This window comes from Oryzias latipes, chromosome 5 (assembly GCF_053564925.1).
Source record: "Oryzias latipes strain Hd-rR chromosome 5, Olatipes_Hd-rR_3.1".
NCBI classification, from domain to species: domain Eukaryota; kingdom Metazoa; phylum Chordata; class Actinopteri; order Beloniformes; family Adrianichthyidae; genus Oryzias; species Oryzias latipes.
Window position 1 is genome coordinate 4,681,585 of NC_136241.1, and position 12,316 is coordinate 4,693,900.

General features: G+C 39.9%; 1 protein-coding gene across 3 annotated transcripts in view; it reads left to right on the forward strand.

The window, feature by feature from the left end:
• col7a1 (collagen, type VII, alpha 1) overlaps positions 1-12,316 on the forward strand; it is an 83,694-nt gene that overhangs the window by 11,819 nt on the left and 59,559 nt on the right. For 2 of the 3 annotated variants that reach the window (XM_078946871.1, XM_078946870.1), the window contains exons 3-20: positions 122-302; positions 384-540; positions 612-705; positions 797-955; positions 1,042-1,199; positions 1,494-1,623; positions 1,707-1,826; positions 4,897-5,052; positions 5,251-5,370; positions 5,482-5,631; positions 7,264-7,380; positions 8,525-8,671; positions 9,170-9,295; positions 9,392-9,538; positions 10,962-11,084; positions 11,230-11,496; positions 11,592-11,735; positions 11,853-11,987. In XM_078946871.1, coding sequence (XP_078802997.1) covers positions 122-302; positions 384-540; positions 612-705; positions 797-955; positions 1,042-1,199; positions 1,494-1,623; positions 1,707-1,826; positions 4,897-5,052; positions 5,251-5,370; positions 5,482-5,631; positions 7,264-7,380; positions 8,525-8,671; positions 9,170-9,295; positions 9,392-9,538; positions 10,962-11,084; positions 11,230-11,496; positions 11,592-11,735; positions 11,853-11,987 — 2,631 coding nt within the window. The remainder of the gene's footprint in view (positions 1-121; positions 303-383; positions 541-611; positions 706-796; positions 956-1,041; positions 1,200-1,493; positions 1,624-1,706; positions 1,827-4,896; positions 5,053-5,250; positions 5,371-5,481; positions 5,632-7,263; positions 7,381-8,524; positions 8,672-9,169; positions 9,296-9,391; positions 9,539-10,961; positions 11,085-11,229; positions 11,497-11,591; positions 11,736-11,852; positions 11,988-12,316) is intronic. The other variant, XM_078946872.1, reaches the window with a different exon arrangement.

A 12,316-nucleotide genomic window follows, 5' to 3' on the forward strand; every position in this document is an offset into this window, starting at 1 on the left:
CTTGAACATCATTTAAAAATCTGCATTCTTGTCCTGCACATCAAATTCTATTTAACAGCTTTTTAACCTGTTAACATTTTGAATAAAACAATATTTTTGTGCATTGTCTATTATTTTACAGGCAGCTGCAACAATGTCAAAGCAGCAGATATTATGTTTCTGGTTGACGGTTCTGCCAGCATTGGTCGAGGAAACTTCGAGTTAATCAAGGACTTCATGGCTGGTATTACAAAGCCATTTGCCGGCTCTGTTAGTGAGTCAGGGATTCGGTTTGGGGTTGTGCAGTACAGCGACCAACCAAGGTGATTGTCGCGATTACTGAATCTAACATTATTTTAGAATAATAAAATAAAACAGTCAAATTCTTCTACTCTGTTTTGCAGGGTTGAGTTTACCTTCAGTACATATCCAAATGGAACTGAACTTGTCAACGCGGTGCAGAAACTGAACTATAAAGGCGGAAACACTCGAACCGGAGCTGGGCTGAAGTTTGTTGCTGATAACTTCTTTAACACTGCTAACAGTCGTGATGTCCCAAAGGTTTGCTAGTCATGTATTATTAAACACAGTTCAAATTGCAAATTCTAATTATTGATCCTCTTAATTTTCAGATTACTATTCTAATCACGGATGGAAAATCCCAGGACCTTGTGCAGGAGCCAGCACAGAAGCTGCGCAGTCTGGGAGTGAAGGTTTTTGCCGTTGGTGAGTTCTGTTTTTGTTTTGTCCCTCTGCTTTATCTGTTAATGAGTCTGGATTCGAAAATGTTTTTTGTGCTAACTTATTTGCTTTTCAGGCATTAAAAACGCAGATAAGAGTGAGTTGGCTCAGATCTCTTCTGACCCCAGCAGCGACTTCACCTCTTTTGTTGGGGACTTTAAACTTCTCCGTACACTTATTCCTGCTGTCAGCCCTCAAGTGTGTTCGGTAGCAGGAGGGGACTATGCCAGCGATGGTATGTGTGCTTACATTAGTTACAGTTAAGTCACTCATGTGATTCAGTTGAATTGTAATACTGCTTTTTAATTGTATTCCTGTTAGAGGCTTTTTCTGGTCCATCCAACATTCAGTTCACAGCGCAGACGTCCGATTCTCTCCGGTTTCGTTGGAGTCCTGCCAGGGGCCCTGTGAACAGCTATGTGGTTCAGTATGTGCCACTCTCTGGTTTGGGTCAGCCAATCATAGCCGAACTGCGCCAGGTGAGTCCAGAAGGATTTTGTTGCACCACACAGAGACAGGAAGCAGCACAATCTGACCAAAGGGGGTTGGTGTAGTTTTAGGTGCCAAAGCCAATCTTTTCTTTGAGAGAAACATGTATTAAGGTTAAGTATAAACATGTCTCTTGGGTGGATCCTCCCTTTGTAGACACTGCAGAGATTAAAGCATGGCAGCCTGAATTTCCTTGTGCACTGGCAGGCATAAAGTGAGACGCTTACAGAAAAATGTCAAAGCTTTGCCAACTTTTAATCACACACCCTTCACATCTTTTGCAGGAGACTGTTTCTGCCAGTCAAAGGACGTTTGCTGCTCGTGAGCTGAGATCAGGAACAGACTATCTGGTCACCGTCATTGCCCAGTACCCCAACAGCGTGGGAGAGTCTACTTCTGCCAAACAACGAACGAGTGAGCCTTTAGTGATAGAGGATACTGTCAATTCAGGACATCAGTCTTAACCCACCATGTTTCCATTTTTTATCACCAAACAGGGTCCTTGCCAAGTGTTTTCAACTTTCGTCTCATTCAGGCGGACTTCTTCTCTCTTTCTGTGGGCTGGGATCAGCCTTCATCGCCTGTTCAGGGGTACAGACTCACGTATGGACCACGAGGTCAGGCTCCATCTCCATGGTTAATTCTCTCTGTTTGTCAGATTGTGTCTTGCCTTTCTCCGGCTCTCCTTCATGTTGTACATTTGGGCTTCAAAAAGCATTACATCATCCAAGAGATGAACAGGATCTGTTGTTTAGTCTACATTATTCTGTAACTGGTCTCGACGGAAGAAGGAAACATATCACATTAAACACTAAATGCTCAAAGAAATTCTTGTGGCAAGTTGGAACCAGGTCAAGAATGTTTAGCAGTTTGGCTTGAGTTTGATGAACGTGAACTTTCTCTAACACTTAGCTCCCCTCAGGTATTGGCTTTAGGTAAGAATTATTATTTCTCAGCTTTAATCGTTACATAAAATATTCACCTTTACCGTCTCTGGAATGATTCCAACCAAGAGTATATCTGAGTGCATTATGAACTGTTGGCAATTGAATTCTTGCATTTCTGAAGACTGGGTGTGTCAACCAGAGAAAACTGGACCCTGGGGGCTGATATAACTTCTCCCATTGAACATGTGGCAGGAGTGCCAGCCTCAGCTTTTCCCTGAAAGAATTTCACATTGCGTTCGTGCTCAGACTGACTCAGATTCATGAAAATACTTCTATGTGTTTTTAAAATGTATTACAAATGTTCCTGTCAATTAGTCTGAAGAATGATTTTAGTGCAAAAATGATTGGGAGAAAAAAAAAAAATCAGACAAAGTAAATTGGTTGGTTACAGGGGTGTCAGGAATTTACCCCAAAGTTAGAAAAAAACACATGCAAATCCTAAGGACTTATGGGCCAAACTATTTGGATTTTCTTTTTTTTAAACTTCACATGTTTGGTTTGCACAGTCAAATTAGATGAAGGCACAAGTATTGAGCAGTGAGGACAAGAGTTTTTACACCATTAACAATGTAACCTTCATTTATTGCACAGTTTATTATTTTATTTTATTTCACAGAGGTAGATTTATGTAGTCCCATTTAATGCAAAGTAGCAATAGCACTAATTTTGCTTAAGATAGTGGATGTGGTTCAATAAAGCTGGATTGGGGAAATATATAGATGATTTCTCTATGTACAGTGGGGCAAAAAAGTATTTAGTCAGCCACCAATTGTGCAAGTTTTCCCACTGCAAAAGATGAGAGAGGCCTGCATTTTCATGATAGGTATTCCTCAACTATGAAAGACAAAATTAAAAAAAAAAAATCCAGAAAAATCACATTGTCTGATTTTAAAAGAATTGTTTTGTAAGTTATGGTGGAAAGTAATTGTATGTTTACCTACAAACAAGCAAGATTTCTGGCTCTCACAGATCTTTAACGTTTCCTGTAAGAGGATCCTCTGTCCTCCACTCGTTACCTGTATTAATGGCAGTTGTTTGAACTGGTTATCTACATAAGAGACACTTGTCCACAACCTCAAACAGTCACAATCCAAACTCGACTATGGCTAAGACCAAAGAGCTGTCTAAGGACATCAGAAACACAATTGTTGACCTGCACCAGGCTGGAAAGACTGAATCTGCAACAGGTAAGCAGCTTGGTGTGAAGAAAAAGAAGACATACAAGACCACTGATCTTCAGGGGCCTCATTTATAAACGTTGCGTACGCACAAAAGAATGCGTACGCCACTCTCTACGCAATAGTTGAGATTTATAAAAAGCAAACTTGACGGGAAAATGTGCGGTCCTTCACGCAAGCTCTGACCCAGGCGTACGCACAAAAATGGGTGAAATGAGAAACGGCGACACCGTCGGCAGATAGAAGAAACACGTGAAAGTGAAAATGACAATACTGCCTCTCAGAAATAACATGAAGACTTCACAAAGCAAGTCTTACAATTAACAGCCTACACGAACACCCGTTTGATCGATCAGCAGTGAAACAAATAAAAAAAATCAAACGAAAATTACAACAGAAATTCAAATGAACACTTATTTGCAAAAAGAAAAGTGAAAAATGTTCTGCAATATTGGCATTTTGTGCAATTCATCCTCATAAATAATATATTTAACAGAACGAAATAATGTACAAAACTGATATTCCCGTCAATGTGTCCGTCTGGCGGAGCAGATATAGGTGCAATTAGACAGACAGATGGATAGATAGAGAGAGATGCATTAATTGTCCACTAGGGAAAGTTATTTTCATAGTAAAACATTTCTTCATAAGCTACAGAATAATGGTATTCATGCATATGCCTTTAGTTTGTTTTATTTTTGATAAAACAATGTATGGCGTATGTCTCAACCATTCAGAAAGCAACAAGAAATTACATTTGCGCTGATCAATTTCCCATTTCCACGTCGATTATTACCGACATCTGTAGCTTGTCAGATGTAATTAAATGGATGGAAATAAAATGCCCCATCACAATGCGTAATGACGCACAATGGCTGATCTTGCACTCTTAGAAGATGTAGCAAATGGAAGAATTCGGAGTGAACGCATCTTTAGACAGCAAGAAGACGTGCTGGTAAACGAGGACGAGTGGCTTGTGAGCCGGTTCCGACTTCCTCGAGCCGTCCTGTTGGACCTCTGCGGGCTTTTGGGGGTGTGTCACCCGGTGCATTTGGCGCGTCGGCGTCCCCCTGCGCCTCAGTCACCACTCCACTAAGGGATTCCCCTATTCTTGCCGCTTGTCTCTCATCAAGAGGGGTCAGCTCCGGTAAAGTTTGACCTAAATTACTAAAAGGGGTTTATTCAAACATATCTCTGGTTTGTCACAAGATTCATAACCTCTGTTGTAAAAATAAAATATGTCCAACACAACTGTCATCTGTTTGCTCAGCTGCTGGAAAGGACGGCTAGAAAAAAAAAAGTGACAGAATTTACACAATAGGTGTCTGACTAAATACTTTTTTGCCCCAATGTAGGCTCTCCCAGTCTCCTGACAGACACATGCAGGATCTGTTAATGCAAACCAAATACATTTTTGGAAAGCGTCATTAACTTTGTAGCTATCTGATGCTCGTTCAGCTTTCATACTTCTTAACCACAATGCTTATGGTTATTTTGCTATCATGCATTACCTGGCCTCTTGCATGTGCTCTCTATGACTGATTAACCTTTCTGTTGATCAGGTCAACCAGCAAATCAGTTGTTGGAGCAGTCACTGTCTGCAGAGACCACATCTGTCACCTTGGAGTCACTTCAGCCAAACACTGAATACGTCATCAGCCTTTACCCTTTGTTTCTGCGAAACGCTGCTTCGCCGTCCATTCTCAACGCTCAAACGCGTGAGTTTATTTCCTTTGTATGTTTGCTATAAAGATCAAAGCTTCCCTCAAGATCTACCTTCTAAGTAGCATTGCTGGAGTAAGTTACATCGCACATTAATACAACCCTTTTAAGTAGAATTAGATGTGTATTTAATAAATTGTGTCACCGCTGGCATTCATGTATTCATGCTTAACTTGTGTTTGTTTTTGTGACAGTGCGTCTGGTGGCAGTGGAGCAGTTGTCAGTGGAGACGATTTCAGAGGGCAGTGTTCGTGTGCGATGGAGAGGCGTCAGTGGTGCCAGACAATACCGTTTGGTATGGGGACCTTTTAAAGGTTAGAGCAAAAGACATCTCACACAGTATGTTTGTGAGTGATGAAAACATTCTTTTTACAATTCATTATACACAAGTTACAACTTGTTCCTTTCCTTTTTTTTATAAAAAGGTCGCAGTTTTGAAACAGTGGAGGTCACAGGTGACAGTGAGCTCTACACTTTGTCTAGGGTGCAGCCTGACACTGAGTACATTGTCACCATCATCCCGCTATATGATGGCAACACCGAAGGACCCGTCACAACAGCACGATTCAAGATAGGTGATTATGTTTTACTCTTTTGAGAAGTCCCCTCACTACAAGAGGACAGTTGTTACAAGCCATTTTCAAAACTCATATTATCTTATCCACTTTTTGCACTGAACTCAGTAAATTGTTATTTCAATTCAAACTAGATTCAAAATATACATTTTCATTTAGAAACAAATTTTACAGTGCAATGCTTCATTTCTTGCTATGTCATTCATACTTGTGGCAAAATGTGACTTTTTGTTTTCATACAAAATGTATTAAAAATTATTCAGACTCTATCATTGCAGCATTTTCTACTTTTATTGATTCCTACACTAACCTGTCTGTTATAAAACAAACTTTAAGAGTCACATGATCAGTTTTGTTCAGTGTCTGTCCTCAAAATAAAAAACAGCAGATGAATGCTGATTCTCACTAAAAAGGAAAGGATGTTCTGTAGCAAAAGTCATTCGTTCTGAGTCCAGTGACCCCAAAGACAGCAACAGGAAGCAGATGGAACGTTAAATAAAACAGCACCCAGCATTTTCTGCTTCTTATGTCTGTTTTAAAAAGCTCAAGCATGTTTCTGTTTAGCCCTCTTCATAGTATTTTACTAATGCACTTTTTAGACGCACACCAATACATGCATGCATTTAAACAATATCAAACAATCTGGCAGTCTCAGACTCACATGTATGCGTACCGAAGTAACTTAATATTTGTCTGAGCTGGAGTTTTCTGTTTTAATAACAAATTATGGAACATCAGCAGCTTTGTGGGATATTTAATTGTTTTCTCCTCTTAAAAAACTTTGAAGTGTTTATAAATCAACTGCTGAAGGAAAACCCTATGTTTTCCAGAAATGTTGAACTCTCTGCTGCCAAGTGTTAAAGTGAGCTTTAATACTCCAGGTTTGAGATTTCAGAACAAATGTAAACCAGTTTGTGAGAAAAATCACAAATACAATCTAACAATGTTATAAATGCAATATCTAAAAGGTGTTTTTAAATCATTTTGATTTTGTTCGTTTGAAACTCACAATCATGTTGTGAGCATGGTTAATAGTCAAGCAATTCTCTCATAAGGAAAAGCTGAAGTCATATTTCCATTTCCTTCAAAGCAGCCATTTGTCAGCTTTTCTTTTGATCTTCAGCACTTTTCACTCCTTTTGAATAGGTTGAGAGTGCTTACAAAATGACTGTCAGCGTTTGATAGAACCTGTTTGTCTCACAGAACAATTTCAGATAATCGTCAGTTCTCTGCTCCAGGCCAGAGGTGGGGCACAGCGTGTGAAATGAAAAAAGCCTCTCTGCCATCTATCACTTAAAGTCTGACACCTGCTTTTCCATGTGACGGCTTTCTGCAACTGTAATTGTACTTTTTACCAAATTAGTAATTGGTAAAATACAGCCTTCCTGTTTAAATTGAAATCATCAGGACAAAAAGTATTGAGGTTCCAACATGGAGCGTCTGTAAAATCAACAGACTTGTAACTGTACAGGATCTAATCTTGAATAGAAAATGAATGGTGGCCGGTTCACTCAAATGAATTATTTCTTACAGGACTGTTGTTTGTTATAATATAACATCGTTTTGTAGTTTGTTGGATGGTAATGCCTATGCATGACAGAGATTGACCAAATAATTCCATGTTTATCTCAGAGCGTCAGGAACAGCAAGTCCTCCGTGCAGTGACCACTGGACCCTCCACCATCAGCCTCACCTGGAGGTTCATTCCGTCTTCTCAAGGGTACCGACTGGAGTGGAGGGAGGGGCAAGGTCAGGCATGCATGAATGTCAAAATTATTGAGAGTTTTGGAACTCCAGCTCACTGTTTTAGTTCCTGTAATGAATTCCTCTTCAAAAGGTTGTGTGTCCAACAAAGAATCCTTGAAATTACATCTCATCTATGATTTATAGAAGTTTGAGCATTGGACCTAAACGTTTCAGTGTCTCTATGTATCACCCTCCCTGACTGTCATTGGAATAAATCAAAGTTAGTACCCGAAGTAAAAAAACAAAAACATTTGCAGCTTGAAATCCATATATCTTCCAATCCCTTTTGGGGTCACGGGGTTGCTAAAGCCTGTCCCAGCTGTTAGGTGAAGGCGTAGAACTTGCTCGGCCAGACAGATCGCCACTCTGTTGCTGGGTCACGCACTCACACACACTCTTGTTTAGGAGCTACCAATTAACCTATGAAGCAGGTCTTTTGACTGTGGAGTGCCTGGAGAAAACCCACCTATGCACAAAGAGAACACGCCAACTCCACACAGAAATGATCCAGCAAGGATTTGAACAACACGAAGCCCCGCAGCTTACAATATTAAAGTTTTATTTCAAAGTTATCGAGTAATGTAGTATAGAGTTAAGCGATTTTTTTTTTTTCATTTATTTTTTTTCTCATTATGCTATTATTTTCATGTTTATGAACAGAAAGAAATAAAAAGAAATCTGACAGATTCTTACAACTTAAAGATTTTTCTTCAGATAAAAGGTCATCGTCACCAAACTCAATTTGAACTTGTGTTTATTATAACTTAAAATGTTGGCTAATTCAACTTGGATTTCTAAGGCAGTCCATTTTAGCAGCTTTAAAATGACTTTTGCAAGCCTTCAGAATTGTATATTAATTAAATATTGATATTTATATGTTTTAAGAGACTGTTTTAAGTGTTATGGAGCAAACAACTTTAGTTGTTATTAACCCTAGCATGGAAATATGTCATATTTAATCCAATAAAACAAAAAAGATTTAAAATGACTTTTTTTAAACTTCTCTAGAATTTCTTTTTAGCTCATAGATTGAGAGTGTGAATAATAAAAATAAAATGACCTAAAGATGCTATTTAAGTTTTATTGCACATAGTAATGCAGTAAATACTGAATAGAAACAAACTGACCTTGGATTTCATGCCTTTAGGTAGCCGCGTGCAGACCCAGTCTTTCCCGAGAGGCATCACCAGCTATGTTCTAACAGGCCTTCGACCCAAAACGGAATACATCATCACCCTCTACACCCTGTTCGAAGGCCGCGAGGAGGCCACACCTGCCTACACAATACCTAGAGGTCAGCCCAAGACTGTGAACACTGCTGAAGGTTTTCCAGTTCAGGGAGAGTGACATCCATCAAAATGTGTTCAGTATCAATACAGCTACAGCTGCATTTTTGAACCAAAACATGTAAAACAATAACAATACTGAAAATAAATTAAACCAATTTAAAACAAATAACACTTGCTGAGACTAAACTAAAGTATTGAATGCTTCGTTTCATGAATTACAATGAGAGGGAACCTCCTCCTGTTTCATGTTATCCTGATGAAATAAATGATGATAGGTGATACTCTTGAAGTTTATTGACTGAAGTATTTTGAATGTGGCTACTTTTTAATTATTTTAAAAGTCTTTTTTCAACTGTGAAAGCTTTATTTGGTCTGAAATTCTTACTGTGTTAATCAGTTTGAATTAACATAAAAAAAGCACGCTGCCAGATTAGAATGTTTAAAGGTAAAGTTTCTTTGTGGTTGTAACCCTTTTTCTGGATTCTGACCTTCTGATGGCGCAGAGGAGCAGCCAGTGGGAAGAGTGTCCAACCTAAAAGTGGTAGAGTCTTTGGGCAGTACGGTCAGAGTTGGTTGGTCTGGCGTAGCTGGGGCTACAGAGTACAAAATAATTGTGCTGAACACAAAAGGTAAGTAGATAAGTAGTTATTTTCGTTTTGTGGTCTTACCGATAGTTACAGAAACCTAGGTGTTGACTTACAGCTGTCTTCATTATTTCATGTCAGAGGGAAAAGAGGAAACGCTGATTATCCCTGGAAATCAGACGACCCTTGACCTCAGAGACCTTTCAGTAGGAGTGTCGTACGGTGTGAGTGTCTCAGCACTAGTGGGAGAAATTGAAGGAGAAACTGTCACAGCTTACATCAAACCAGGTGAGTGGAGCAGAAAGAGGATGAGTGACATGTCTGCTTGCTGTCTGTGTGGGTCAGGGGTGGCCAATACATCGTTTGATGTGTGGGTAGATTGCAGGCCATTAAAAAAGGAAAAGAAAAATAGATTTAAAAAAAGGCTGTCAGCCAATCCTCATACTCGCCGTGAAGTACGTCACTTGCAGACCGTCCAATTAAACACCCTCTGATGCTTACTTCAGTGTACATGTCCAATACGAGCACCTCTCTTCTGTAGCAGATACAGACTAGAGTTTTTCTTCCTCCTAAATTTCAGAAAGCAATCTTTGTGACTCCTAACCATGGATGTGGCTGTTAATGTGCTTTATTTTTCCTAAGTAGCCTAGAGGGTTAGTCAACTCAAACAGAACCTCAAACAGAACCTCAAACAGAACGTTCACGCAATGTTTCTTGTACTGGCACACAGTGTACTGTGGCGTCGTTGACAGAACTACAAATGCAAGGGCCCATTCAACAAGATGTTGAAGTCAAAATAACAGAGGAACTTTTCATCATGTTTTATTCATTCATATTTATCTACATTTATCAACTTACTTCAAGATAATTGTCTAAATCACTTTAAAATCTTCTTTTTATAATAAATGTATTGTAATTCATAGTAGGTCTATGTATAATAATAAATGTTATTGTGTACATATACACAATACAATGGAAGCAATTCTGTAGCATAATAAAAAATAAAAGTCAATACCAGAAATGCTTTTTCGTTTTCAAAATGAAGCTGCGTTTGTTGACTCAAAATTAAAATAAAAAAGCAATCCGCCAAACCACTTTTTTTTTTCTTCTTAAACACCGTGTGGGCAACGCCGCAATGAGCATCTACGATGTACGGTATATATGTGGGAATAACATCAGCCTTTATTTTGTCTGGACACCACTGGAAACACAAGTTCACATGATTGTTTACGCAGTTTCTCAGGTCTGCGTTGCAGCATTTCTGCCTTCTGCGGTCCAGAGCTTCTGTCCAGGGAGGGTGCTTTGTTACGGTGTTCCCTCCGTCCAAAGACAAAGCTAGTCCGAGGGAAGCTTCGAGCCGCGGTGCGTCTGGCTGCAGACCACGATGCTTCCGGAGAAGGCTGAAAGGCTGAAGGCAGGAATGCTGCTACAGTCCTGAGAAACCGTGTAACAGGAGTGCACAGCATAACAAAGCACCCTCCCCTGCCGCTGATGTATTGGACCTGTATGGTCGTAGTTGTCATGACAACGGCGCTGCAGTGCACAGGTGTGCCGACAACAGAAAAGATCCCTGTGTGTTCTGTTGAGTAAGTGAGCTCAGGGCATCCGAGAAAGAATAAGGCACAGTATCAGCTACCTCAAAAGATGCTTGCATGCTGAAACTGGAAATGAATCTAACAGCTACTGTTCTTCTTAAACGTTATTGTTGCAGAACAAGTTACAGGCAAAGTGACCAATCTCAGAGTGACAAATGCAAACAGCCGGAGAATACGTATTGTCTGGTCAGGTGTCAGTGAAGCAACGGGATACAGAGTTACTTGGAGACAGAATAACAGTAAGTGCAGCATGCTTTCCATTTATATTCTGTCATTTAAGACTTTCCATCATGCATTTTTTCTTACATAATTCTGTTCAGCTTTCAGCTATTTTTTACTGTTTCTTTATTTGTGGTGTTTATAATGTAAGGCTCTGCTTTTCAGATGGAGAGCAAACACGCCTTTTAGGCGCAGAGGCTTCTGCTTTTACCATAGACGGCCTGCAGCCAGATGAGGCTGTAGTGATTGGTGTTGCAGCCATAGTTGATCAGCGTGTCGGAGAAGCTGTAACTCTGTCTGCACGGACTAATCCTTCCAATGGAGGGGTGTCTGGGCTTCGTGTCACTGAGATCTCATCTCAAAGCATGCGGGTTTCATGGTCACGATCCTCTAGAGCCACTGGATATAAGATCAGGTGGCGTCGTGATGGTGGTAATCAATACATATATTTTTTGCTTTTCTCACTACATTACGATTAACAGTAAATGATGTTGCAACAGCAGATTTTATTATTTTGCATCTTTCAGGAGTGGAAACGTCTCATACTGTGAATGCGGATATCTCCTCGTACGTCATTGATGGGCTTGAGCCGAATTCAGCTTACAGTGTGCAGGTTTCCACGCTTAGTGGATCCCGAGAGGGAAGTCCTTCTTTTGTGAATGTTAGGACTGGTACGTCAGATGTTGGTTTTGTTTGAAAATGTTTTACTTTAGAACGTAATCTATCTCTGTTGTAGCTACAGTTGTCTTTTGTAAAGAAGTTCTAAGTAAAGTGCTTCCATTCTTTAGCAGACGCAGTCCAATCTATTGTGGGGACAGTGACGTCACTGCAAGTCCAAGAGACCGGAACAGAGGTTGTCCGTGTCACCTGGGTGGGTGTACAGGGCGCAACAGCCTATCGTGTGAGATGGAGGAGGACAGATGGTACGTCTTGTTGTTGTCGTCTCTATACAAGGAAAATTGTGTCCACTGCAAAATTCAAGATAGATCAGATGTAACTGTGATTATACTGCACATTCAAGCCCCCACACATTCCATTCCTGACTTTGAAGTACATCTGGATGTCGCAGATGTTGTAGTTCCTCAAATGATTCCTGCAGAGTGGTTTCAGAAAGGAAAAATTCTCCACTGATTTGCATGTTATAAATGCAGAGTCCAGTGTAAAAAGCCTTTTTGATGTTAGGAGGTGGAAATATATGTTTTATTAAATTGTCTGTTTAGATTTTATTTTTGAGGCTGCATGATGGTTAGCT